Below are 27,202 nucleotides of genomic sequence, written 5' to 3' on the forward strand. Positions count from 1 at the left end.
AAGGTTTTAGTCCATAACTGTATATCTTAGCTTAGTGTCTTTTCTTTTTGGATGAGTAGATATGCCTCAACATGTATAGAGGTGGTCCACTACGATCTTACATTTCAAACTTTACCTAGTGTGAAATGTAGCTGTGTGTGCATAAACAAGATCTGTAAAGTTACAACATTCAACGTTCAATGGAAACTGAGAAATTGCCTTTTACATAGTTAACATAGCAGAGCATACTACAGCGAAATACAACCGGGTTGATGATGTCATAAACCTTTCAGTTTAAGCACCCCTGGCATAGTCACACAGGCATGTAATGTTAGTTGATAAATGTAAACGTGCTGTCCAAAAGTTGCTATGTTTTCACGTTTCCAAGCATACCGTTCAACATTAGGATGTAAAAGTTTAAGTTACTATAGTTGTTTAGTGAAGAGCAGCGAATCTCTCATTTTGATCCACTGTTTTGTTTGATAACAGCAGTGTCACTCTAAGAATCCACCGATTTATAATGAAATCATTCATTTACTTTCAAACAATGCTTCTTCAAATCTCGTGAACAGAAGCTGATCTGTAAACAGTGTCTTTATTACTAAGAAGGGCTTTATTCAGTCAGTATCGATACATGACTGGACCGAGTTATAGATTGCATAAGTAGGGCAACATTCAATGGATAGCTTTAATGGAAATGAAGTGAACGCAGCTGTTTTAATATCAATTTCAATATGCTTTTAAGAACTAAATTCTCGAGTTAAATTAAATGTGAAATAAAGCGAAAGCATTTCTCTTTTGAACAGCTTTTACAATTATTTCACATTTGAGATCGGCTCTTTTGATGCTGCTTTCAGTTTTCATAGAAAGATTAAAAATACCGGAAAAAATATAGATAAATACTTAAAAGGGATGATAGCGAGATAGACTGGTAAAACACAGGAAAATCTGTGCAAAATGGGAGGGTTAACAGTATGCTTCCTTTGGCTTCCAAATATACTTCCAAGAGACATGGCAGACTTGGTTCCAGAGAGTTACATGATCCATTTCTGCAATTCTACATTTACCATCTTGTCCTCGTCACATGAACTACCAGCATTAGTTAAGTCATTTCACTCATGTCTCATGAGTCATGACATCATAGGATAATAAAGTGTCGATCAGAAACACACTTCAGAAGTAGCTTCTGAGGTAGCACAATCGCCTCACAGCATGATGGTCGCTGGCTCGAGCCCCAGCTAGGTCAGTTGGCATTTTTGTATGGAGTTTGCATGTTCTTCCTGGGTTTCCTCCGGGTTTCCCCCACAAGTCCAAAGACATGGTATAGGTGTATTGGGTAGGCTAAATTGTCCATGGTGGTATGTGTGTGAATGAGTGTGTATGGATGTTTCCCATTGATGGGTTGCAGCTGGAAGGGCATCTGCTGTGAGAAATATATGCTGGATAAGTTGGCGGTTCATTCCACTATGGCGACCCCAGATTAATAAAGGGACTAAACCAAAAAGAAAATGGATGAATGAATAATGAGCCATTTTTATATAGTAAAACTCAAAACAAAAACTAAAACAACCAATTTTTTCCCAAACTCAAAGATGGAAAATGTGTCCAATTCTACATTTACCATCTTGTCCAGCATTAGTTGAGTCATTTCACTCATGTCTCGTGACATCATGGGATAATAAAGTGTCAATTGGAAACACACTTCAGAAGTAGCAGGTCATTCTGGGTACTTTGCATAAAATGTTTTATAAATACAGTAATTCTAAACATAATAATCCCCACAGTCTGCTTTTAGTTTACTAAATAGTAAGAAAGTATGCTTATTCAGAGGCAGAATCTTTAAACCAGAATATATGAATAAACCAGAATATGGCAGTAATCAGTTTTCTCATTCCAAAAAGGGAAATCGGACTTCTGATGTGCACATACACTACCTGATTGATCCCAGTTGTAAGAGCAAAAAATAGAACCCGCATGGACTCAAGATTTGTATAGAAATCAGTCAAGTTTGGTGAAGGAAAAATCATGGTTTAGGGTTACAATAAGTATGGGGAAGTGCGAAAGATCTGCAGAGTGGTTGGCAACATCAACAGCCTGAGGTATCAAGACATTCGTGCTGCACATTAGACTACAAACAACAGGAGAGGGCAAATTCTTCAGCAGGATATCGCTTCTTATCATACTTCAGCCTCCACATTAAAGTTCCTGAAAGCAAAGAAGGTCAAGGTGCTCCAGGCCAGCCAAGTCATCAGACATGCATGTCTGGGGTAAGATGGAGGAGGCATTGAAGATGAATCCAAAGAATCTTGATGAACTCTGGGAGTCCTGCAAGAACGCTTTCTTTGCCATTCCAGATGTATGAGATGTATAGATGCAGTCGTCCAAGCTCATAGGAGTCATAAACAATGTTAATTCTTTTTACACTGCACCATGACTTTATACTCTATACATTATTCCTGTTAGGTGACAAGACTTTGAACTAAGCAATGCCAGACCTTACTTTCTTAATTAAATAGTTAAAAATCTAGGCATGATCATATTTTATTTGGGTAAAATAAGCGTAATCTAGAGGTCTTTACCTTTTATATTAGCACATTGATACCAAATGATCAACTAGAAGTCAAGTTATTTATTGTTGTCAAATTAGAGTATTCTCTACATGCTCATCTTGCCAGAATATGGCATTTCTTCAAAAATTATATCACTCAAGGTCCAAATTTGCTCACCTGTTTTCATCTACTCATTTAGTTCAGTGCTAGTGAATTGCTTAAGCTAGTATAATGGTTTTTATAGAATCAGCCGAGTAAATAAATAAAAAATGCAGTCAACTGTCACCATCTACTGGCATATAACAGTTTTTCAGCAATATGTAAACATGCAGACAAGAAAGTCACAGTGCTGTGTTAAAACAGATTATAGCAGCAGTTAACACTGGACCAGTCAAAAATATTAAATTAAATACAATGTCAAGGATTTCCAGGAACACTAAGCATACACATAATCTAGCTGCTTTACAGGCCAATAATACAAGAACACAGTGTCTTGTTGTAACCAAAAAGCCACAGCATCCCATGACCACTTAAACCTATAACACAAGAAACAGAGGATACATGCATTTTCCAACCGACAATAGGTCATTGAACAAAAGAAGGGGAAAAAGTACATATTCTGGTAAATAGAAGCACATGCTTCAATTTGATATCGTTTATGGCAGTTCAAAAAATCCAAAACATTGGAATCGTTTTAGTATCAAAGCTAAATCATTCTTGAAGGTCTGAATCTGCATATTTATTGCATTGCAGGTAGATTGTGTGTGCCAAAAAAACAATCAGTTTTGCATTTGAAGGGAACAGATATTCTATTGCACTGCAGCCGTCACAACAGATGATGCAAATAATATTCACACATAAAAACCTAGGTTTAAAAAACATATCCTCCTCATCCTTGTAATGAAATTATTACTATATTATTATATTATATTATATTATATTATATTATATTATATTATATTATATTATATTATATTATATTATATTATATTATAATGAAACTGAAAGTATTAACATATTGACATTAGCAGGACACCCAGCAGCCTAATACACGCTGTTTGTTTTAATTGTACTTGCCTGAATGCAAAAGCCCTCATCATTCAAGTACTTTCCAGGTCACCTTTTCCACCCAAACCAGCTGTGAACCAAACAAAGCTGAAAGTAGGTCTGAAGGTGGAGCTGTTCTTTTTTTCTAAGTCTTTAACATCATACACAACGAAAAAAGCAAGTAACATTTCCTTAGTATACCGGCCTATGATTTACTCTCCAAACATGAAAGTCATTATACAGTACATGCTTAAATGTATACATAAACAAATGGAATGCTTTCATTTAAACAGTATATTTGCATGACTAAAAGCTTCTACAAGTTTTGCCTGTTCATTTACATGATAACAGCATTTTGGGGGCCTGAAATCTTTAGCATCATTTCTTGATGAAAATGCTGATTAGTATATATATATATATATATATATATATATATATATATATATATATATATATATATATATATATATATATATATATATATGTCTGTGAATATCAATCATATTATACCATAATTCTTGAGATTCTAAACAACAATGGCAGACAGGACATATATACTCTACCTGACACTACCTGTCTTGTTGTCGATCCTAGTTGTAAGAGCAACAAATAATATCTTTTAGATGATCATTTGGAAAAGTGGCAGAAGGTAGAATTTTCTGATCAATCATCTGTTGAACTGCATCCCAATCATCACAAATACTGCAGAGGACTTATTGGAACCCGCATAGACCCAAGATTCTCAGAGAAATCAGTCAAGTTTGGTGAATGAAAAATCATGGTTTGGGGTTATATTCAGTATGGGGGAGTGCGAGAGATCAGCAGAGTGGATGGCAACATCAACAGCCTGAGGTATTTGTGCTGCCCATTACATTAAAAACCACAGGAGAGGGCAAAGTCTTGAGCAGACAGCTCTCCTTCTCATACTTAAGCCTCCACATCAAAGTTCCTGAAAGCAAAGAAGGTCAAGGTGCATCAGGATTGGCCAGCCCAGTCACCAGATATGAACATTATTGAGCATTTCTGAGGTAAGATGAAGGAGGAGGCATTGAACATGAATCCAAAGATTCTTGATGAACTCTGTGAGTTCTGCAAGAACACTTTTCTTTGCCATTCCAGATTACATTATTTGAGTTATTTGAGTCATTGTAGAGATGTATGGATGCAGTCGTCCAAGCTCAAGGGAGTCACAATATTAATACTTTTTCCACTGCACCATGACTTTATACTCTATACATTATTTCAGGTAAGTGACAAGACTTTTGTCTAAGCAAAGTCAGTTTTTACCGTCCTAATTAAACAATTAAAGTTAAGGCATGATCATATTTCATTTTGGTAAAATAAGCATAATCTAGAGGCCTTTGCCATTCATATGAGCCACTTCTGATACCAAATGATCAACTAGAAGTCAAGTTATTATTTGCTGTCAACTTAGATAGGTGATAAAACTTATGTCAGACACATATAAATAACTTAAGATCCAAAAATCTGTGCACACAAATTAAGTATGGACTATTTATATATATATAATTTTATTTTTATTTTTTTGCTGGAAACTGGATTAGTCTGGGATAACTAAACTAGAACAGTATTTGGCAATTGGGTTAGTGTCTTTTTGAGTGTGACTTTGACTTACCTGGTTTCTATGGCAATATGTGGACTATAGGCAATCTCAATATCTCACAAGACCGTGAAAGGCTTGATAAACCGGTTCTGCCTGTAGAGACAAAAGAAAGACTTTCAGTAGAGCCCAAGAGAGAGGAGTGTCAAATACCTGCACGGCCATTGAAGAACTTTACACCCCTTGTGACTTGTGAAACAAGTTTTGTAGTTTTCTGCCTTCAGACAGAAATTATATATTTTATATACTACAAATGCTTTAATTTTTTGTAAACCCATGGCTTATTTTCGTAAAGCCAGTGTAATAATGTTTTTACCAAGTACTGCCTATTAGTTTATTTATTATATTCAGTTTTAATGTTTACATAACTTCAGCGCTTACTCTGCTGTTAATCTAATGCCTGTCTCAAAACACAGCAAGCTCTCTGCCTAGGAGATGATAGTGATACATGAAAATGCTGACTGGTACACGCCTAGGGAGGCATTCAGATGGGGCAACATCTCGATACTAGTTTTGCTTTAAATACGCATGCGTCGCATTTAGTCAAACTAAAAACTTTCAGAAACACGCCTCGAGACCCCCGCGCGCTAATATAATCTGTCAGCAACATTCAGACAAGAGAGCGCGTGCGGTGCGCGCGCATCCTGATTCCCCAAACCGCTGTCTTTAGTAGGCAGGTGACCAGGTGTTGAGACAGCCCATAATCTGCTGACGGACAGTCTGCGCTGAAGGAGAACTTTCCTGGATTGTAGGTAGAGCTGACTGAAGCCAAAGGGGAAATGAAGTAACGTTTACAGAAGAGTTTGGATGTACAAGGGGAAACTTTTGAGAAAACTTCAACAGGATTACGTTAGTCCAAACCCAGTTCGATTTAGGGAATAATGGATTGTGTTTCGTAAAGGCATTACTGACTCTGTACAGGTGTGTCGACGAATGCAGGTAAGAGATTCGCGCTTCTCTATTTGACTTTTCTCATTTTTAATGATTGTAGCAAAAATAAATCGCGCACCTGGAACAAGTATTAGGTTTCCTCTTTTCTTCTTAGGGGAAGTCCGAGATTGGGAAATGTGTCAATAGAGCTTTTACATCAATATCAAAATTAAACTCTTTTGCTTTTTACACAGATAATATCTTATTGTAGACATGCGTGTAATTCACAGGTATACATACTTTCAAATGGAATTTCATACAATTTTTAAGTATACTGATAATAGAAGTTCGGCTCATTTTTGCGAATCGGTTCTTTTGAACAATGTACGATTCTGTGAATCTTTTATCACAACGCACCTGTCTATGGATGGCATATTACAAACTTTCACAGTTGACATCGTTGCAACATAAATCTATCCTTAAAACAAAGCATATTTGTAAATCCGTGCAATTTGCTACAAATATACTAACGTATATAGCTACAAGTCTTCACTGAAGAACACGAGTTGAACTCGAGAGCGGATTGTGAACCGGTTCGATCGGTTCATCGAAACAGTTTCAATTCAAAACAACTTCGCTACGCGTTTTAAATTACACGTTTTGGTTATTATTTTGTAGTTGTTAATAGTTATTATGTACTTATTAAGTGCTTAGTTTTCTAAACCGAACATTACAGTACATGTCAGATGTTTCTATCAAGTTTAAATGTTCCTTTTCTCTCTATTAGGGGAGATGGGCTGCTGGAGATGGTGCTACACGACGTGCATCTGTTGCTTGTCTGAAGAGGATAAAAACGCCATCGTCATTCACAATGAAATCAAAAGAATCCTTGCAGAGCAGAAGAAGCGGGAGAGAAGGGAAATCAAAGTGCTTTTATTGGGTGAGATTCTTCAGCTATTTATGAGTTCGTATATTTAAAAATTATTAAATTATAATAGCCTTAAGTGGATCTCCGAGTCATCTTAAATGTTAAGAGTAAGAGAGTAAACAATTATTATTGAAAATACTTGTTTATGCAGGCTTTGATTGGCAGTGACATTTTGAATAAGTTGACAAATCACAGACACAAATTTAATACATTCTTCAACAGACATTTTATAAACTGATAAAGCATGTTAAATGTACTGTAGGTGTCCGCTGACATGTTTCATGTTTTCTTTTATAAAATAATAAACACACAAAAGAGGACAATTCTCATGTCATATTAATGTAAACATGAAACTGCATATTTGATCCTACTGTTATTTACTGAAAATATTTCAGGAAACGTCATAATACTGAACTTCAGCATACTTTAAAAGACAAAGGCTTAGTCAAATGGGTAAAACTTAGTGGTTTGAATATTTGAAAAAGTAAAATATTACACACTGTATCAGTATTTTGGTGCTGCACTGTGATCCTCAAAATAATTAAATTTGCTATCAGGTGATTCTCATTCTAAATATGCATGATGAGATTTCAGAACTTGATCAGAAAAAAACATCATCATGATATATTTTAAAGTATTAAATGATTTTTTTGTTCTAAACAAAAGTAAAATAAAATAAATTAAATCATGAATTCATATTTTTGACTGCTTTTTGTTGAGGAAAATGAACATATCACAGTGACAGCACACTCTTGTGAAAATTAAAAGTAGCTTTTAAATGTACTGTAAAGAAAATCACTGCTTGACATGTCACATCCCCTTGCCATTGTATAGTTTGTTTATAATTTGAATGTGTATTTTTTAAAGGTGGGCATGGATTAATTTTTAAAATCTAGATGAATCTAACTATAATTTTGGAATTAATCTAGATTAAAATGGCTCATTTGAATTCTGTCGAAGGCATTCAGAATATGTGTGCTACCCAAATAATCACTAAAAGTAAGTTTTTGAGAGCGGGTTTTTCAAGTCAGGGAGCACATTAGACGAGGGGTTCATCTCCTGTTTCCAAAATGCATCACAAACTGCTTGAGAAACTGTTCTACTATGATAATTGGTGATGGAAATAAATGATGTCCAATAAGATGCACTGTGTTTACTAACTGTTTATTCACTTAAGCATAAATTTTGAAATGTAGGCCTACATAAGTTCGAAACAGCGATTTTTGATTACCTTAATGCGACTAAAGTCATAACTGAACTAAACTGAAATGGAATTAAGACATGTGGAGTATGCATGTATTAGTGGCATTATTGAAGTAAACACCGCAATCAAACTATTACCGTCATGTACGACTTTTCGACATATTTTCCGACAAGAACCACACATGGTGCTTGTGGAATGTTGATTAATGTACACTGTCCTTTGTTGTGAAATAAATAAACAAAGAAAAACATTCTGTCCACCTACACGAAGATAGTTGACAAGTTAGTACGACTAATCTCTTCAACAACTTTTAAATGTGTCACGTGAGATCACAAAGGACACGTTCTTGAAAAAAAATCAAGATCAGAGCATGCTTGACATTTTTTTTTTTTTGGTAATGGAGTGGGCGCAAAGGTGCATTTCGCAATGCAGAAGAATTCGAATTGTGTTGTCAACGCTCACACTGATATGATGTGCGATTGTTTGCCTGTCAAATATTTGTGGTTTGAGAGCAGCAGCTGTGAGTCAGCGATAACTAGCTAATACTCGCTCAAATCAATTAAACGAAGACAATAGATTTTGGAGCAGAGACTGGTGGAGAAAATGATGTTAATCTCAGTTTAAACATGTCTGACCGCATACTTTCTGACTCTGCAAAGCGTCTCGCTTTCGTGATTTCTTTGTTAACAGGACAGATAACATTCCTGTGTACATGAGAACAGTCTTGCAGGCCACCACCTGCAGCTTGCATTCCTTACTCTTCTCCATTTTTGTCATTCATGACCCGGTTGAAGAACAAGTGCTTCTGTATACATGATATGATATTAATTATTTACATGTATTTGATTTATTGATGGTGGCTCAGTGGTTAGCACTGTCGCCTCACAACAAGAAGGTCTCTGGTTTGAGTCTCGGCTGGGCCAGTTGACATTTCTGTGTGCATGTTCCCCCCGTGTTCGTGTGGGTTTCTTCCTGGTGGAGAGGTTTCCCCCACAGTCCAAAGACATTCGCTATAGATAAATTGAATGAACTAAACTGGCCGTAGTGTATGAGTGTGCGTGTGAATGTAGAGTGTATGAGTGTTTCCCAGTACTGGGCTGCGTCTGGAAGGGCTTCCTCTGCTTTAAACATATGCTAGAATGGTTGGTGGTTGACTCCGCTGTGGCCACCTCTGATAAATCAGACTAAGCTGAAGAAAAATTAATGATTTATTGACTTTTAATTTCAGGCACTGGAGAAAGCGGGAAGACCACTTTTATCAAGCAGATGAGGATCATTCATGGAAAGGGATTTTCGGAAGAAGACAGACGTGGATACATTAAAAATGTTTATCAGAATATTTTCACAGCAATGAGGGCAATGACGGGGGCGATGGAAAGCTTGAGAATTCCCTACGCAAACCCACAGAATGAGGTAAGTGAGTGAAGAAAGGGATGATACTTTTTTTTTTAAAGCATCACAGTTTTAAAATTGAAATGAAGTGCACAAAGTCCCTTTAAAATCCGCTGAGAACACAGTTTACACAAGCAACTGGTACTGGCTTTACATGGCACGTTCATAGGCATGCTGAAAGATTATGGAGTCATTCTCTCAAAATAAATAGTTTTATTATTTTAGTTTGTCAAAAACTGTGATATACTGCGTATAAATTATTTTAAAAATAATATGCATTAAATATACATTAAATTCTATATATGTAAGTTCAAAAAGTAAGTACATACATATATACTGTTGGAGTCGGAATTATTAGCCCCCCTGAATAATTAGCCCCCTTGTTTAATTTTTTCCCCAATTTCTGTTTATTTGACAGAAGATTTTTTCAACACATTTCTAAACATAATAGTTTTAATAACTCCTCTCTAATAACTGATTTATTTTATCTTTGCCATGATGACAGTAAATAATATTTTACTTTATATTTTTCAAGACACTTCTATACAGCTTAACGTGACATTTAAAGATTTAATAAGGTTAATTAGGTTAACTAGGCAGGTTAGGGTAATTAGGCAAGTTATTGTATAACAATGATTTGTTCTGTAGACTATCAACAACAAAAAAATAGCTTAAAGGGGCTAATAATTTTGTCCCTAAAATGGTTTTAAAAAATTAAAAATTGCTTTTATTCTAGCCAAAATAAAACAAAGAAGACTTTCTCTAGAAGAAAAAATATTATCTGACATACTGTGAAAATTTCCCTGCTCTGTTAAACATCATTTAGGATATATATATATATATATATATATATATATATATATATATATATATATATATATATATATATATATATATATATATATATATATATATATATATATATTTTTTTTTTTTTTTTATTAAAATGGGGGCTAATAATTCTGACTTCAACTGTATATATATATGTGTGTGTGTGTGTGTGTGTGTGTGTGTGTGTGTGTGTGTGTGTGTGTGTGTGTGTGTGTGTGAGTGATTTTTGTCATGTGCATGTCTATTTATGATATCAAATAAAAAAACTATAATCATAGTATAAACACACATATATACACACACACTCAAAAATATATTATATACAAACACACATACATATATAAAGTTATATAAACACTTTACAACATAGTATATATAACTATAAAAATCCATAAACATAAGATAAATATTAAGATATGTTCAAATTGAATTATACCAAATATATATATTTTTATATCATATAATTTAAATTGATAATTTGTTAAGTGATATAAACTGTATATTATGTCTATATATAGAGAATAAAATAAATTAATTGCATAAATATAAAAATATTAATATTTGCATAAATAGTACCACATATAGAACTCTGTACTTTATATATTCTGCTACACAAAAAAAATAAAAAGATCTACACAATATCCCCAAATGTTTCCATTCATTTCTTCAGGCATATGGACGGCAGTTTAAAGACGTGGAAATCCGTCAGGTGACGCAGCTGGACAGAATGTATGTGGAGGCAATTCGGCGGCTTTGGGCCGATCCAGGAATCAAGGCTTGTTACTGTCGCCGTAGAGAGTACCAGCTTCTGGACTCCACAGAATAGTAAGTGCCTCAATCTCCCTTTGACTACACAATAACATGTTTATTAAATTAAAACATACTGAATAGTAAACCCCTGGACATGGAATATTGATTTCAGCATGAACCAAATTGATCAAACGACACGCAAAAGAACAAGAACTAATTATTTATTAGAATTTAAGATATTAATTACTGATTGTTCTTTAGCATTTGAGCCTTTTTAATGTTAAGGGTTTTGTCTTATGTTTAGTTGTTATGTATGTGCGGTTTGACGTTATTTTAATTAGTATTGATTGTGTTCAGCACTTTAAGCAACGTTGGGTTGTAAAAGATGTGCTATAAAAACAAACTTACTAAACTAACTGATATATTAAATCTTTAAGTAAATATAACTTAAATCTAATAATTTTAAACTTAGTTAATTTTTTGTGCAATATAAATAGTTTTTCCATTTTTTAAAATTTATTTAATTTTCATTATTTTATTTTGTTAATTAGAATTTTACATTTACAAATTTTATATAAATATAAATACATTTCTGATATTATATTTTGCCATTCATTTATATTTGTTTATCTTACTACATTTTATTAGAATTTGTTATATACTTAAATAAACAATATTATTTTATATATATTATATTATATTTTAAACATTAAATTGATAATTAGGTAAACAATAAATATAATATTACTATATATACTATATATATAATAAATATAGTATTACAATATTTTTATCATTTAACTTTTTGTTTAATGTAAGTAAAAAAAACTTTAGTGTATAAAATGAATATAAAATTACATAGAGATGTTAATGTTGTAAAAAAGCTGAAATGTTTTGTGCAGATCCAAAAGGCACCATTGGAGGGCAATGCAGCTATATCGATAAACAAGCCAGTATTGCAGTAAACCACTCAGTTGCATTAAACACTACATAAAAACAGCTTTCTTTATATTCTCTTTCAATGACACATGTGGCACTGTTTTTTGTCTTCAGCTGTGTCTTATTTCCATCTTATTTTCAGCTCTCAAAACACTACAAAGCAGAAATTATATATTTTTCTTCTAATGCTGCTAACACCCCTGACGACTATTAAATTAAGCTTATTGTTGAGCAAATTTCCTGTAAAGCTCATCAGAGGGTTGTTGTTAATCGTTACCTAATCACTCCCCAACACAGTTCTGCATGTCCTTCTGGTTTTCTCCTCCTGCTTCCCCGATGGTGTTTTCACTTCTACAAACCTGGCCATGATAAGAAACACAAACAAACCAGGACGTTTAATTAAACTGCCGTCCAAAGCACAAACACCAATAAAGCAGAAGGCAAACATCACAGCACTTTATCACACTCACACAGTTCTGAAATGCATATACTCAAGTATGTTACATTTTCTTCTCTCTCTTTTTTTAGCTATATGACGAATTTGGATCGTATCACGGCTCCAGACTACATCCCTACAGCTCAGGATGTCCTGCGAGTGCGCTTTCCCACCACAGGCATCAACGATTACTCCTTCAGTGTGGAAAAGATCACTCTCAGGTACCCTCATCAATACACTTTTCATAATAAACATTGCATTAAAGTTCATGCAGCTGTTTATGGACAACAAACTGAGACAGAAGAGATTGAAAAGATTTGAAGAGAAAAGTACGGCCATCTGGCCAATCACAACAGACTCCGCTATCTGATCAATTAGATTAGAGAAGGGCCATCTAACCAATCCCATCAGACTGTCCCATCTGAGCAATCACAACAGACTGCGCTATCTGACCTATCAGAGCAGCATAGATTCATCTGACCAGTCACAATAGAGGGTGATATCTGACCTATCAGAGCAGAGCATGGATATCTGGCTAATCATATTAGACTGGCCCACCTACCAATTACAGCAGACTGCGCTATTTGACCAATCAGAGCACAGCAGATCCATCTGACCAAACCATAACACACTGGGCCAGCTGACCAATCAGAGAAGAGTAGAAGGGGGTTGGAGGGACTGGATCCTGGAACGAACCATTTCAAACAATGTTAGAAAAGATCTGTTACTGCAGTGTACTGTATACAATATGAGTAAATAAATTAACCTTGCATGAATGTTTATCTAAAACAGGACACCTCCAAAACAACAATAGCAACATACTCAAAGCATAATTGACTACTTTAAATACTTTATATGTACTTCGTAACTGTGTAATGGGGCATTTTGAATCAATGATTTTCAGTCTTTTACCTTTTAATACACTTTTCCCCAAACAATTTCATGGGTTCTGCCACTTTAAAAAAACACAAAAACATAACTGAAACAGGCTAAAACCACTAGGATCACATTTCAACTACATAACTGTGCTTCCACATTCTTTGTGGGAATTGTGAGGTAAACATGTTTGACTAAAAGGAAGTAGGAACAAATTATAGTGGTTTACAGTTAGCGTTGAATGTTTTTGGTTTTGACAGACGTTGGCGAGTATAAACAAGAGAATTTGATCTTCCATCTTACCACTTCTTTTCATTTGGGTGTTGTTTTCTGAAGGATTGTGGATGTGGGTGGCCAGAAGTCGGAGAGGAGAAAATGGATCCATTGCTTTGAGAATGTGACATCGCTTATATTTTTAGCCTCCCTCAGTGAGTACGATCAGGTGCTGGAGGAGAATAGCAAAGAGGTGAGCAGCTCCATCAGCCTTTTTGTCTCTATCTCTCTCCTTCACTCTCAATCAATGCATTTGATCATTGCATTAGTTTGGCCTCTGACAAATATTTACCACAAATACAAGGCATCTTTCCAGCTCGCTCAATAAAAGCTATTTTTAGAATCATCAGTTTAATTTTAAGATATAAACCAGGAATGAACCACATATTTTACACTATTTCTTTATGTTTGTTAAGTAAAGTTAATACACGGCTGTCTGGAATACTCAGTTCTGATTGGTCAGTCGTGACATTCCAAGGTATGTTAAAAACCGCTACATAACACAAGCTTACTAATGTTAAAAATTTGAAACAATTATGTTGAAATACTAAAATGAAAAAAAAAAAAAGTAATTTTATTATAGTATATATATATATATATATATATATATATATATATATATATATATATATATATATATATATATATATATATATATATATATATATATATATATATAATACATTAAATATTATAGTAATATTATAGTAATCAGTAATTATCTAAAAAACAATGATAAAGTTAGATATTCTGCTGTTATATGGCGGAACGTCTGTTTTTGTTTTTGTTTTTTGTTTTGTTTTTTGTTTTTAACCCACCCAATGCCAGTTTAGCCAATTATATTTTAGCAGTCTGGGTTGCCTCGTTGGAAAGCAGCGTATTTCATTCATTCAGTCATGAAGGCTCTCAAAGCATGCGTCCATTAACAAAATGTGATCTCTGGTGGACAGTAGCAGCCTCTGAAATAAGAGGCAGATTCATAGTTCCACATGAGGTGGTTTATTAATTAGCAAATAATATAAATATTACGAACATCAACATTAGGTGAGCAGTGATTCGCAATTTGGCTGTTTGCATCAGACGAAACACAACAGAATAGCACAGTATAGTTCACTCACTGCACTCCAACGAAATGGTAAGGTTTATAATCTAAGTAATACATATTAAACCTCTTAAACATTATTACATGTACATGCTGAATCACTGATATGTGTTGGTTTACACTGAGCCATAGCTCTTAAGTTCAATTTAAAATGGTTTATTTTATTTTTAAGATCTGAGGTGAACTATCTGCTGCTGCTTTCAGTAGTATGGCAATAAATGTCATGTAAAATGGCATTCAAACTCACATTGTTAGCATTTAGCACTGAATAAATACAGCATATGAGGTGCACCAGAGTTAAACATTTATCCTGTTTTTCAGCTGCAAGAAATAGAAGCTGTTTTTAAAATATACATTTTAGGTGTTGTAAAATGAAAAAATATCCATTTTAATATGGAAAATATTTTTTCTATCGTGCGCCGTTGCTTTTATTTAGAACATGGTATAAATCAGCCTTTAGGCTCGATAGTTTCACACACTTGTGTTGATGTTTTTAATATGGCAATTGGGTGTGTTTTGAATCGGGCATGCAATACCTAGTTCACCCACTGGGTGTCAAACTAACATACTGCACCTTTAAAAAGAAAAGTTCACTTACGAAAATCATCTAGTTTCAACCCAGGTTTTTTACACAATGTCATACATTTAATTCAGTGTAACCAAGAGAAATTGATGTTTAATTAATTTTGTATTGCATTAATGTAACATTTTTGATAAAGTTCCAAAAAATGAAAATGTGCAGAAATTTAATTACCACACCAAGCACCAACATTTCAAACCTACAGTTTAAAGGTTGTTTATCTGTGCAAAAGAATGTCTTGATTTTACTCATGCAAAAAATAACGTCACAACATCTAAGTTGTCCTAAAAATAGGCTTCATTTTATTTATGCACAAATATTACCTTTTATTCCATTGAGGAGAAACATGACTCAACCATTTCTTGACAGATCCACGTTTGTTTGCACCTTCTCTTCACATGTAGCACTGATAAATTACGTAATGTCTCTAGCACCCCATGTCTCTATCTCATTTAATTAACTGACGCTTCCTCTCTCTCCGGCTCTAGAATCGAATGAAAGAGAGCCTGTCGCTCTTCTACACCACCATCCACTCGCCGTGGTTCGCCAGTGCCTCCATCATTCTCTTCCTAAACAAGATGGACATCCTGGAGGAAAAGATCCAGTCGTCTGATTTAAAAGCCTACTTCCCTGAGTTTCAAGGTACGAAAACAAGACTTAAAATCACAATGACAGCTATGCTCCTCGCCTTTATCAATTTCTTGCTTTGTTTGTTAAAAAATGGCCTCGTTTTGAGTGCTATAGATCTCTTGTAGACCAAAGACATTGAAAGTAACAACCGAAAAGTCCAACTAAATGATTTCTAAAGAATAACTATGATTAATAATATCACATATTTTTTTTTAAACATTAAATATATTAATCACAATGTTACTGATAAAATAAATGAGTATGTACATTTATTAACATATTATTCTTCTTTTTTTACGTTTTTTGGCTCCCTAAATCATTTTTGCTATTTTAAAACTACCTAGAATGCAGATAAAACTTTTAAATCAATAGTTATTAAATGTATAAATAAATTTAAGGATTTTCTGATTACATAAACAGTTTGTTTGTAAAAGAGCTGTGTGCACACATTCTGCTTAGCATGTCCATTTATATTCTGCAACAGGAATCAAAAATGTCAATATAATATGTCTGTATTTGCATTTTTGAAGTAACTGTCTCTTTTAAACAACATTAACCCAACACAAAAATCAGCTATTAACTTTGGTCTCAATTCGCCCCAAAAGGGTTCAATAAAAAAGGCACAGTATGTTTTAGTATGCAGTATGTTTCACAGTATATTTTCGCCACTAGAGGACACATATTCACAACAAACAAAGATGACTTGACTTGATGACTCATGGGAGTTGTGGTCTTCATTATATCTAAGGAACTGCGGAAATTAAAGGTTATTACACACTGAATCTGAAATTTTCATCCGTGATTTTTGAAACGTAAAAAATTAATTCAACCTCATGTTGTTTGAATCCTACTAACACACTGCTTCTGAAACTTTCGTCTATCATTAAAAAAATTTGGATATGATTTTTTTTTTTTTTTTTGGCATCTGAAAAAGCACTTTTTATCAGAGGTGTTTTGACAGTGCAGAGCCACCGTACAACGAACGGCAAAATACAAAATGCTGTCACTTGAGCCTCAGATAACTTTATGACAAACACAGTGCATAATATAAAACAGAATGTGGTGGACAGTTGAGAACCCACGATATATTCTGTGACTGTCACGCCTCTCCGCTGCTGCTGTTTGGGGTGCGTGTGCACGTGTGTGTGCTAGGGTTGCACGGTTTACTGGTACTTAGGTAGCACCGCAATACTATGGCCCAAAAATACTGGTGGTGCTACTGTAGTTTGTAAATGGTAGTATCGTCATTTACGGTTTTACAATATGGAAAAGTCACTAAAATGCTCAAATGTTTGTGCCAGCAAATAATCAACAGACCACTTTATTTTAATTTCATTTTAACTGTCTGCATACGGGTCATAGATTGCTGCAGTCATTATTATTTATTTATTATTATTGCAATAACATAGGAGTCACAGTATATACAAAAAAGCAGAGAAAGTCTGTACAAATAATATGTTTTCAATAATAAGGCAATTAAACTTAAATATTATGACATAAAATATAGTATTTCTGACAATTTGCTTTATTTTGTATATTTGAGTTGTGAATTATTACAGTTTTGCGATACTACTTGGTATCATGATATTTCAGCTGGTATAGTATCGTGGCCTGAATTGATGAAATCGTGACAACCCTAGTGTGTGCTCATACATTTGACACAAAATCAACATAATAGACATAGACATAATCGCGTCATGGTCCGATTCAGTCAGTTGCTTTGATACGTCAATGCGGCCATCATCTATTATAATGTCTAAAGCTACTGCCAGTCTCTGTTCAGGATTTGTTTACGTACGTAAACATTTGAACTATCATAAGAAATGTATCAAAATTCCACTGATTTCTTAAAATAAACTTTGCATTTGGGGATAATCCAGCGCAACTCTTTGATAAGGAGGAGAACTCTCCTTCCTCTCTATGCAGGTTAGTATTGGGTGAGCATATTTCTCTTCCTATTTCTATTATGGAGAGGAGAATAATGTATCACTGCTTAAATTGACTCAGAAACATTTAGCATTTTTTTTCGAAATGGTTTAATTAATACGCATCGGACTCAGTGTCCACAAGGTTTGTTTAAGTGGCGAATTTTTGCATATGAATACGAAAAAAAACAGGTATGATAATTTCGGACTTTAGTGTGCAAAGACCTTAAATTCATTAATGAGCTAAAGTATTCAGAATGTATTATCATGCTAGTAAGAAGCAGAGGAAAGCTGCGGGAATTAGTAAAGTTGACGTGGCAATAAAGCAGCGAAGCTTTTATTATGACACTCAACAGCTTCCAAAAGAAGCAGCGCTGTTTTATCATAATTAATAGATCTTAATGTTCTGTAATAATGCCAGAGTTATAAAATTGCTTAAAACTCTGGATTTAAATATTCTTCAAAACATTTGTTATAAGTGCATAAGTCAGCAAAATTTATAACACTGTTCTAGTGGGCTTTTGGATATTTTACTTTAAAAAACAATCTGTACATATTGTGCCTTAAATTTTCTAGCAGAAGCTCTTAACAAAAGAATTTGATTGGTCAGACTCTCCCTCTGTCCCCGCCTCTTTTAATTTGCATGTGCTCCTCCCAGTTCTCTTGCAAGCTTGCACTAACCCCTCCCCTCCTCTGTGGTGCCGCCCCACGCAGGCAGACGACGGGACGTGCAGGACGCCAAGAGCTACATCTCCCATTTGTATGAACAGAAAGCCAAATGTACCGAGACAAAGACGTCCAAACAGATCTACCCTCACTTCACCTGCGCCACGGACACCAATAACATCCGGAAGGTTTTCGGTGACGTGAAAGACACTGTCCTCATCACGTCTCTGAGGGAATATGGAGTGCTCTGAGTGGCCCACTTCTTTTCAGGACGTGCCTTGCTTTTTTGCTGCAGGCTTGATTAAACTGAGCTTGGATGTTATTTTGCCACTTCTATGCAACCTTCCGTTTCTTTGTCTTTCACCACTTTTGATTTTTGTCTACTTCCGACAATCACAATCCATTAATATTGGCACTCTTTTTTTGTTTAAGGGTGACAAAACACAGATGCTCACAATGGCGATTGATTGGGTCAGATTGGGTACGGCAATAACTCAATGCTAAAGATTTAATCAGGCTTTTTTTCAGAGATTTTTTTATTGTTGTTTAACCTTTTGCTCCTTTTGTATGAGAGTAGAGGGTTTTTTTTTCTTGTACATGAGCTTGGATTTGAGTTTTTGGAGAGTTTCTGACACGTATGCTGGGTTCACACCAAATGTGGAAGTATTCATTTGCATTTAGTCATATAGCAGATGCTTTTGTCCAAAGCGACTTATAAAAGAGGAGGCATTCAACAAGAAGAGGTAATACACACAAGAAGTTATACAAAGTAACTTGCTTGTGCTCAGAGAATTAAGAGCTAGAGTAATCCCGCGCTCACATTAGAGTTTAAGCATGCAAAATTCTGTCGTACGGCGCTACAAAAAGGGGCGGGATTAAACAATATGATTTTAAAAAGCGAGCAATTGGTGCATATTTTAAATTTTTGTCCAGAGAGGTCATGTTTTGATCTTTGATTGGTCTCACACAGCCAAGTAATGCGATTTCACAGATCAGAGTTCACCAAGCTTGAACTTTCTAATGCAGCGAACTGCCAAACTTGTCATCTGAGCTTACGTTTCTGGTCTGCTGTATTCGCATGCGCATAAATAAAAGTCTATGGGGCAAAACGTGCAGTGTGAGCACGGCTTAAGACTGCTAGAGTTTTATTGTTTTTGCGAAGTTGATTCTACAGGTGGTTTGCCAAGCCAACTCATCTGTGTGAAGCACACTTCATAAATGCACAGTATTTGAGTCGGTCAAAATGTCAGTGAGATGAATGAGTGTGTTTTCTACAGGTGGTTTGTTAGGCCCACTCATCTGTGTGAGGCACACTCAGAATTTATAGTATTTTGTGTTGGTGTGTGTTGAGGTGGAGATAAAGAAAAGAGGTCTAGGTTTTATTCACCAGGGGTTAGGTGCTCTCAGAAAAGATGGGTTTTTTAGTTGTCGTTTGACAGATACCATAGATATATGGTCTAGATATCGCAAAGGGACCCTGAGCTTGCGTCAATAGCGCCCCCACATTGGTACAGTGCTCCTAGGAAAAATGCCTTTCAACCGCACTAGTCAAGACAAGTGTTACTACGTGAAGATGCTGGACGTTAGCGCTGTCTACAGGTGTAGTAACGAGCAAACAAAGAAAACGAAACAAAAAAGCAGAACATTTCATAGGTAAGATTGTTTTTTGTTTTTTTTTTTGTTGTTTTTTTTGTATGTTTTGAACTTTTGTGCTAAACAGGTAACGTTAATGATAATAATAGTCTCTTATTGCATTCACCATAAGGCAAAGAAGCACCAACTCGCATTAAATACTCGCTCATGCTAGTTTTGTTGTATAAAATCAGCAAACAATGCAAAAGAAGTATGACAATGAGATGCTGTGGTGCCAGAATCTTGTATTATTGTCAGCTAGTGAAGGTGTCATTCATAACAGAGATTCATACAAACGAATCGCTTCCCTTGTCAGTATGAGAAGTGAAAGCAGGAGGTGTGCAGGGGGGTACACACAAACACAAGCTTTTTGTTAGGAATGCCTTTGCGATCACTTATCCATCAATGTAGAAAAGTGATGTGAAATTATAATTTTCTTAATTAAAAAGAAATTGTATACTGACCTCCAGGAAAACTCCCAATCATAGATATATGTGTTCATGTGTGTATCTCTGGCTTTGGATGGCCACAGTCCTCCACTGCAGCTTGGTCGCGCATTCATTTCAAAGGAGCGCAACCCTGTACTAAAATGGGGGTTATATTGGCGCATTCCTTCCAATAGATAACAACAGGGTAGGCGACATCTAATGTATAAATCTATGAAAGGATACCAATGAATCCGCCGTCCATGTAGTAATGAGAAGATCATTCCACAAAGCGAGGAACATTGAATGAAAAGTTTTGGAAAGTGACTAAAACTTAGGGCCAGACAGAATCTGCGAACATTTTTTGCTATTTCTGCTGAGAATTTTGTAAAAAAATTCTGCAGATTTATACGGAATGATTTTAGGAGTATCATAAGTACAAACTTAATATATGAAATAAAAAAATAATATATATTTTTTACTGTTATTTGATGTTTACAAAGCAAGTCTACAGTAATTTATTTGCTAAACAAAGCAAGTCTCATATTAAATCTCTACTAAAAGACATAAATTACTCACTACAAATATTACTCTACAAACTGTATTGGACATAGATCATACAAACATTTTAATATTACTGATATTATATCATAATAATATTGAAATTAATTTAAATACATATAATAATTGAATAAATATAAATTTACACACGTAAATACATAGACTCAATGATGGGCTAAAAATCTGCAGAAATCCTGCACAGATTCCGAGCAAGTTTACTTATAGCCTCTCTGCGATAGTACCACAAGGCGGTGCTCACTCCCTGGCTCCTGGAATCGATGTATTCGCGTGAATAAGTTACATATAAAGTGAATGCAAATATGTGAATAGAGGCAAATTTGTACCAGGCACCACAAATAACAGACTGCCTGATGAGTTTGACGCTTTCATGTTTTCAAAAAATGTAACTCATGCAAAACATCCAGCGAGTAAAACTAAATCAAATGACACAGGGCTCCACGTTTGGTGTAAACCCACAGTAAGACATAAGTAACTTCTGCAATTGTCCAGCTGTTATTCCTGGAGATTTTCAGTCACTGAAACCATCCTCTTTGGCAAATATAGACACATGTCCTCTTCTAGACTTGCAGTTTGCTGACATTTCTTTGCATTGATGTTGATGGTGGAACTGGCCATTTCCTCCAATTTGTACAACTCGACAACATTTTGCAATAAATCACTGCTGTTTTTGGTCTTTTGGTCGTGATGAATGACTGAGCAAGTTTGGCCTAAGTTTTACCTCATATTTGTAGCCCTGTAATGATTAATTGAGTGTACTAAACAAGTAAAATACCAATGGGAATATACTTCAAAAATATTTTGCTTGTATGAATTCATTGGGGTGGCAATAATATTGGCGCTTATATATTTATAGAGATAATTGTTTTTGAATAAACTGCGCTGTTTGCAATTGTTTGTCCTCAGTGAGAGCAGGGTTCTTAATATTTAGAGCAAAAGATCAAAAGGTTAAACAATTTCTTTCACAGCCGTATTTTGCTAATATTTGCTTAGGGTGCCAATATTAGCAGAGGGTTCTTCTGTTCATTATTTTGCCAGATAAAAACTGCAGTTTCTTATGCTGTGACACACTTCATTCCTATAATCAGATCACTGCCTCTTACTCACTCTGAAACTATGAGGAAGCTGCCGTGTCAGTCCTCGGGAACGACATAATGCAGACAGATCTTCACCTTGTTTTTGGTTTCGAGGGGGTGGTGGGACAATCACAGCATAGCTGCAAGCAAGAAGGACAACAATGAGAGACTTTCCACAAATGTTTGACTTCATTTCTTCAACAAAGCAAAATAGTGGAGAGTTACTTACTGCACCATTTGACTGTTTCTTTTATCAAATGTTACTACAAAATAAATATTTCTTTAGTAATATTATAAATACTGTATTTTCCAGAATATTGTGTGTGCTTTGTAATCTGAAATATGGTGTGACTGGCATTCCAAGGGGCTGTTCACACAGAAAGACCTCTGAGTTCTTCTGATTGGTCCACTGCTTTGGAACTGACATTAATAAATGGTGTTGTCACGCCATCTTAAAAACAAAATATGCAAGACGTGAGCCCAATGGTCAAGTCCATCCATCAAGTGCATGCACGTTTACATAGAAAAACAATGGAAAAGTAGCACACTAGAATGGAAATACATATTCTGTGTGAACAGCCCCCTAAGGTGTCATACAATACAGCAACATTTCTTTTAAAAGATATATGGTTTCCTGAATCTTTGTGGTCAAAATGATTAGATTGCAGCTCATGATATGATTTTCCATCACAATAGTTTTTATTCCCAAAAAAAAAAAAAATTTTTAAATTCCTCCGCTTGCTTATTTTTATTCAAATTTGACCTAACTTTGGGTTATGCTTACAAATGACATTTTAAACTTGAGTTGATAAGGCAAACTGTTCTCAAATAGCATTTAACCCCTTAACTGTCACCAAACAATTTGAGTTCTGACTTGAAAATTACTTTTACATGTGATACACTGTAAAAAATGCAGAAAATTCCTTTGTTGTCCCAACAAAAATTTATTAAGTTACCTAGTTCGCTTTTACAAATATAAGTGGAATGAACATAAAACAATTAAGTTGTATAAAAAAAAAATATTTTTGAGTCAATACAGTTGCTCAAGAAAACGTCCACAAACAACATTTTCTGTCATTCTATGTCATTTTAGATGAGTCTAAAAAATAATACATTTACAAAATATAATTAATACATCCACAACACAAGTCACATTTACAAAATTCAGTTCATAGGTTCAAAAAACAATTCGTAAATACAAAAATCCAATTCATAAATTCAAAACACGATAAATAAATACACAAATGCAGTTTGTAAGATAAAAACACAATTAAAAAAAAAAACACATCCAGTTTGTAAGATCAAAATACAAGGCTTTGAGTGTCAGAAAAGCAAGTGATTAAATCATACCTGTCACCATTAGAATATAAAAATACGGGATACGCCCCAACAACTGTTACAAATATGGACAGGAAATTATCTTCAAATGATAGAATACATAACAAACATTGGAAAATGTAAAATAAAATAAAAAGTTTAGCCTATTAAAATCAATTTCCTGATCACATCTGTGTTATCGTACGCATCAAAGGGTTAAAAGTGTGTTGATTTTTTATTTTAATTATTCAGCAAGTCCTCCGTGTACAACTAGAAGGAAGCCTGCATACCACTTGTGGTACAGTTAAAGTCAGAATTATTCACCCCCTGTTAGTTTTTTTTTTCCCCCCAATTTCTGTTTAACGGAGAGAAGATTTTTACACATTTAGAACACATTTCTAAACTTAATAGTTTTAATAACTCATCTCACATCATTGATTTATTTTATCTTCGCCATGATAGCAGTAAATAATTTTTGACTAGATACTTTTCAAGACACTTTAAAGGCTTTACATTTAAAGGCTTAATTAGGTTAACTAGGCAGGTTAGGGTAATTAGGCGAGTTATTGTATAACGATGGTTTGTTCTGTAGATTATCGAAAAAATATATAGCTTAAAGGGGCTAATAATTTTGACCCTAAAATGGAGTTTAAAAAATTAAAAACTGTTTTCATTCTAGCCGAAATAAAACAAATAAGACTTTCTCCAGAAGAAAAAAGTTATCAAACATACTGTGAAATGGAAATTTCTTGATCTGTTAAACATCATTTGGGGGTATTTAAAAAAGAAAAAAAAATTCAAAGGGGGCTAATAATTCTGACTTCAACTGTACGTGTACCACAGTTTGAGAACCACTGATCTAGAAAATACAGTATTTTGAATACACAAATTTACCACAAAGCAATCTCCTTGGGATTTGGAGATGTGTCTTTTATGCTAATTGTCATAATCTACAATATCTTATTGACTTTAATGTCATACAGGTTTAAATTGTGATAAAATGAAAGAAGTCGTTTGTACTGTACAATATGATGTGCATGCATTTGATCTGTGTACAAAATGTAGTTGTTCTGACAGTTCTGATGGTCTGTTTGTTTAATATAACAAGTATAATAGTAAAGCCACAAAACTGATATCTGCTAAAACTTACTTGTATTAATGTATATGGGTTATTTTATTGTCATCAAAACTAAAAAATAATTAATGAAAAAAATCATTACATTCAAAAGTCTCTGAATGACTAACTTGACATGCAAATCATTTTCTCACCAGCATAAACTACAGGTAAGATATGATGCGGTTTTCAAAAATACAGTACGAAAAATAAATACTTTGGATTTATTATTTTTTTTACTTTCTGTGAAACTTTTGGATGAACTTCTGTATTCATTGTCCTTAAAAAACGTCATGCACAGAAACATAGATGCAGAGTCTGATAGATATAATTAACTCCACTGCGATAAAAAAACTGTTTTAATTACAAAGCAATACCTGATATTTCATTCATTTTGGATAGACGAATGTTTTGGAGGCTGAGTGTAAATATAATTGATCCAACGTGAGGTTAAATTATTATTATTATTATTATTATCAGATTTGAAAGTTAAACTTGACAAATAAATTTAAAACGACAATTTCTTTAGTAAACTCTTTTAGAAAGTGCTAGTCATGTCATAAAAAGTGCATGTAAATGAAGTGCCTTTGTTTTTCTATAGAGTATGGAACAAAATCAATGCCAAAAGTATTGAATTAAAAAGCTTATTGAATAGCACAAACTGAAATAAAATAATACACCGAATAACAAGTTCTTGCATTTTAATGACTTGAATTGCAGGGGTTGTATTTTTAGGTCCTGAAATTTAACATATGTTTATTTAAGCTGTGAATATTTCAATGAAAAGTATTTCAAACACGAAATTTCATACTTGTGATTTCCATAATTCATATTTAATTTCCAGATTTCATTTACAAAATATTCAATACCCTTTAAAAATACGATCAATAATATTCAAAATGCAATTTTCAGTTGGTTTCAGTTCAAATATTCACACAGACGTTGTTCTGCAATCTTCGCCTCCTCAGAGCATTTGTCTCGCATGCCGTTGTTACACCATATTCTGTGACCGTCGAAATCTGTGACCCAGGGAGACGCTCTGAAGAGGCTAAGATTGCTGAACAACGCTGAATCAGAGGAGTGAGGTTAACGCGATCACCAACTGGCTTCCGTTACATAAGGGCAAATATAGATGACCAAAACAACATTTACTAATTTTACTCATACTTCTTTTATTACTTATAATGTCCAAGGCATTGATATTAATATTAAATGCTACTTTTGTGCCTTTGTTAGCTTTTTTTATCACCAATTTACTGGGTTAAAAATCTTAAATTATTTCATCACCACCTGCTGGTGAAAAAGCAGCTGGCGATCTTCAATCTGCAATCTTTTGCTTTTCCTGCAGTTCCCGGATGTAATGTTCAATTTTAACAGTCGAATTTGAACCACTGAATTTATGGAAGCAAATATTTGAACTGAAATAAAATGTACTAAAAAAATTCATTTTGAATATTATACATCATATTTTTAAAGGGTATTGAATATTTTCTAAGTGAAACCTGGAAATTGAATGTCAATTATTGAATTTATAAGTATGAAAACGTGTGTGAAATATTTTTCGTTGAAATATTCACAGCTTAAATAAACAGATATGTTAAATTTCAGGACCTAAAATAACAACCCCTGCAATACAAGTCATTAAAATGCAAGAACTTGTTAATTCAGTGTATTATTTTTTTTCAGTTTGTGCTATTTAACAAGCTTTTTTAATTTAATACTTTTGGCATTGATTTTGTTCTATAACAGAGATATGTCAAACATCTCCCTTTCTTAATCTTAATCTTTTCCATCTCCACCCTATCATAACGCCAGGCAAAAAACGAGACAAAAACGACGCCAAGACGTACATCAGCAGCCTGTACCGTAAAGAAGCTTCAAACCGAGAAAGTGGAATGCACAGAGGATTTTACATGCACTTTACCTGTGCAACAGACACCAACAACATCCGCAAGGTCTTCATGGATGTCAAGGAGACCATTCTGACCAATGAGCTCCAGTCTATAGGGATGCTTTGAGATGTCGAGGGGGTTCATCCTCATTGGAGACCATTTGAACTGCTTTCTGGAAAGACATTTCAGTTGTGAAGGTTAATATCTTACAGATTTCCGTTAATTTCAATACTGATTAGAGCTTTAATGACTGAATCATTGGACACGTTGATAATATTTTGAGCATTATTAGGAGCAAAATGCAACCTTCTGACCATTTTATGAAGATTTTCTGATTTGATTAATATAATAATATAAAGTGTGTGATTATCAACAATTAAGAAAGGAATTTAATTAAATAATAATTCAGTAAATTGGACAAAACTGTCCTCTGAATGAATCTGAATAAACATGGTTTGCTAAATGACAGTGGCTGAAGTATTGCATTTGTTTATTCCATACTTGGAGAGACAAATTACACATGGAAAATATATATATATATATATATATATATATATATATATATATAT

General features: G+C 34.2%; 1 protein-coding gene across 2 annotated transcripts; it reads left to right on the forward strand.

The window, feature by feature from the left end:
* Nucleotides 1–5,808: 5,808 nt before the first annotated feature.
* gna15.1 (guanine nucleotide binding protein (G protein), alpha 15 (Gq class), tandem duplicate 1) lies at nucleotides 5,809–27,100 on the forward strand. Of its 2 annotated transcripts, none has more exon segments than NM_001003626.2 (8): nucleotides 5,809–6,135; nucleotides 6,854–7,006; nucleotides 9,427–9,611; nucleotides 11,092–11,246; nucleotides 12,639–12,767; nucleotides 13,759–13,888; nucleotides 15,866–16,019; nucleotides 18,647–20,222. In NM_001003626.2, coding segments are annotated over 7 exon segments (1,104 nt in total). In that variant the 5' UTR covers nucleotides 5,809–6,135; nucleotides 6,854–6,858; the 3' UTR covers nucleotides 18,850–20,222.
* The last annotated feature ends 102 nt before the right edge of the window (nucleotides 27,101–27,202 follow it).

Source organism: Danio rerio, chromosome 22 (genome assembly GCF_049306965.1).
Source record: "Danio rerio strain Tuebingen ecotype United States chromosome 22, GRCz12tu, whole genome shotgun sequence".
Lineage (NCBI taxonomy): Eukaryota > Metazoa > Chordata > Actinopteri > Cypriniformes > Danionidae > Danio > Danio rerio.

Bases quoted from the DNA above. Each gene is read 5' to 3' on its own strand.
- gna15.1 (XM_005170450.6), top strand. From the start codon at position 6,859: ATGGGCTGCTGGAGATGGTGCTACACGACGTGCATCTGTTGCTTGTCT. The intron at 7,007-9,426 runs GTGAGATTCTTC...TTTTAATTTCAG, and splicing joins AATCAAAGTGCTTTTATTGG to GCACTGGAGAAAGCGGGAAG. The intron at 16,020-26,556 runs GTACGAAAACAA...TCATAACGCCAG, and splicing joins CTACTTCCCTGAGTTTCAAG to GCAAAAAACGAGACAAAAAC.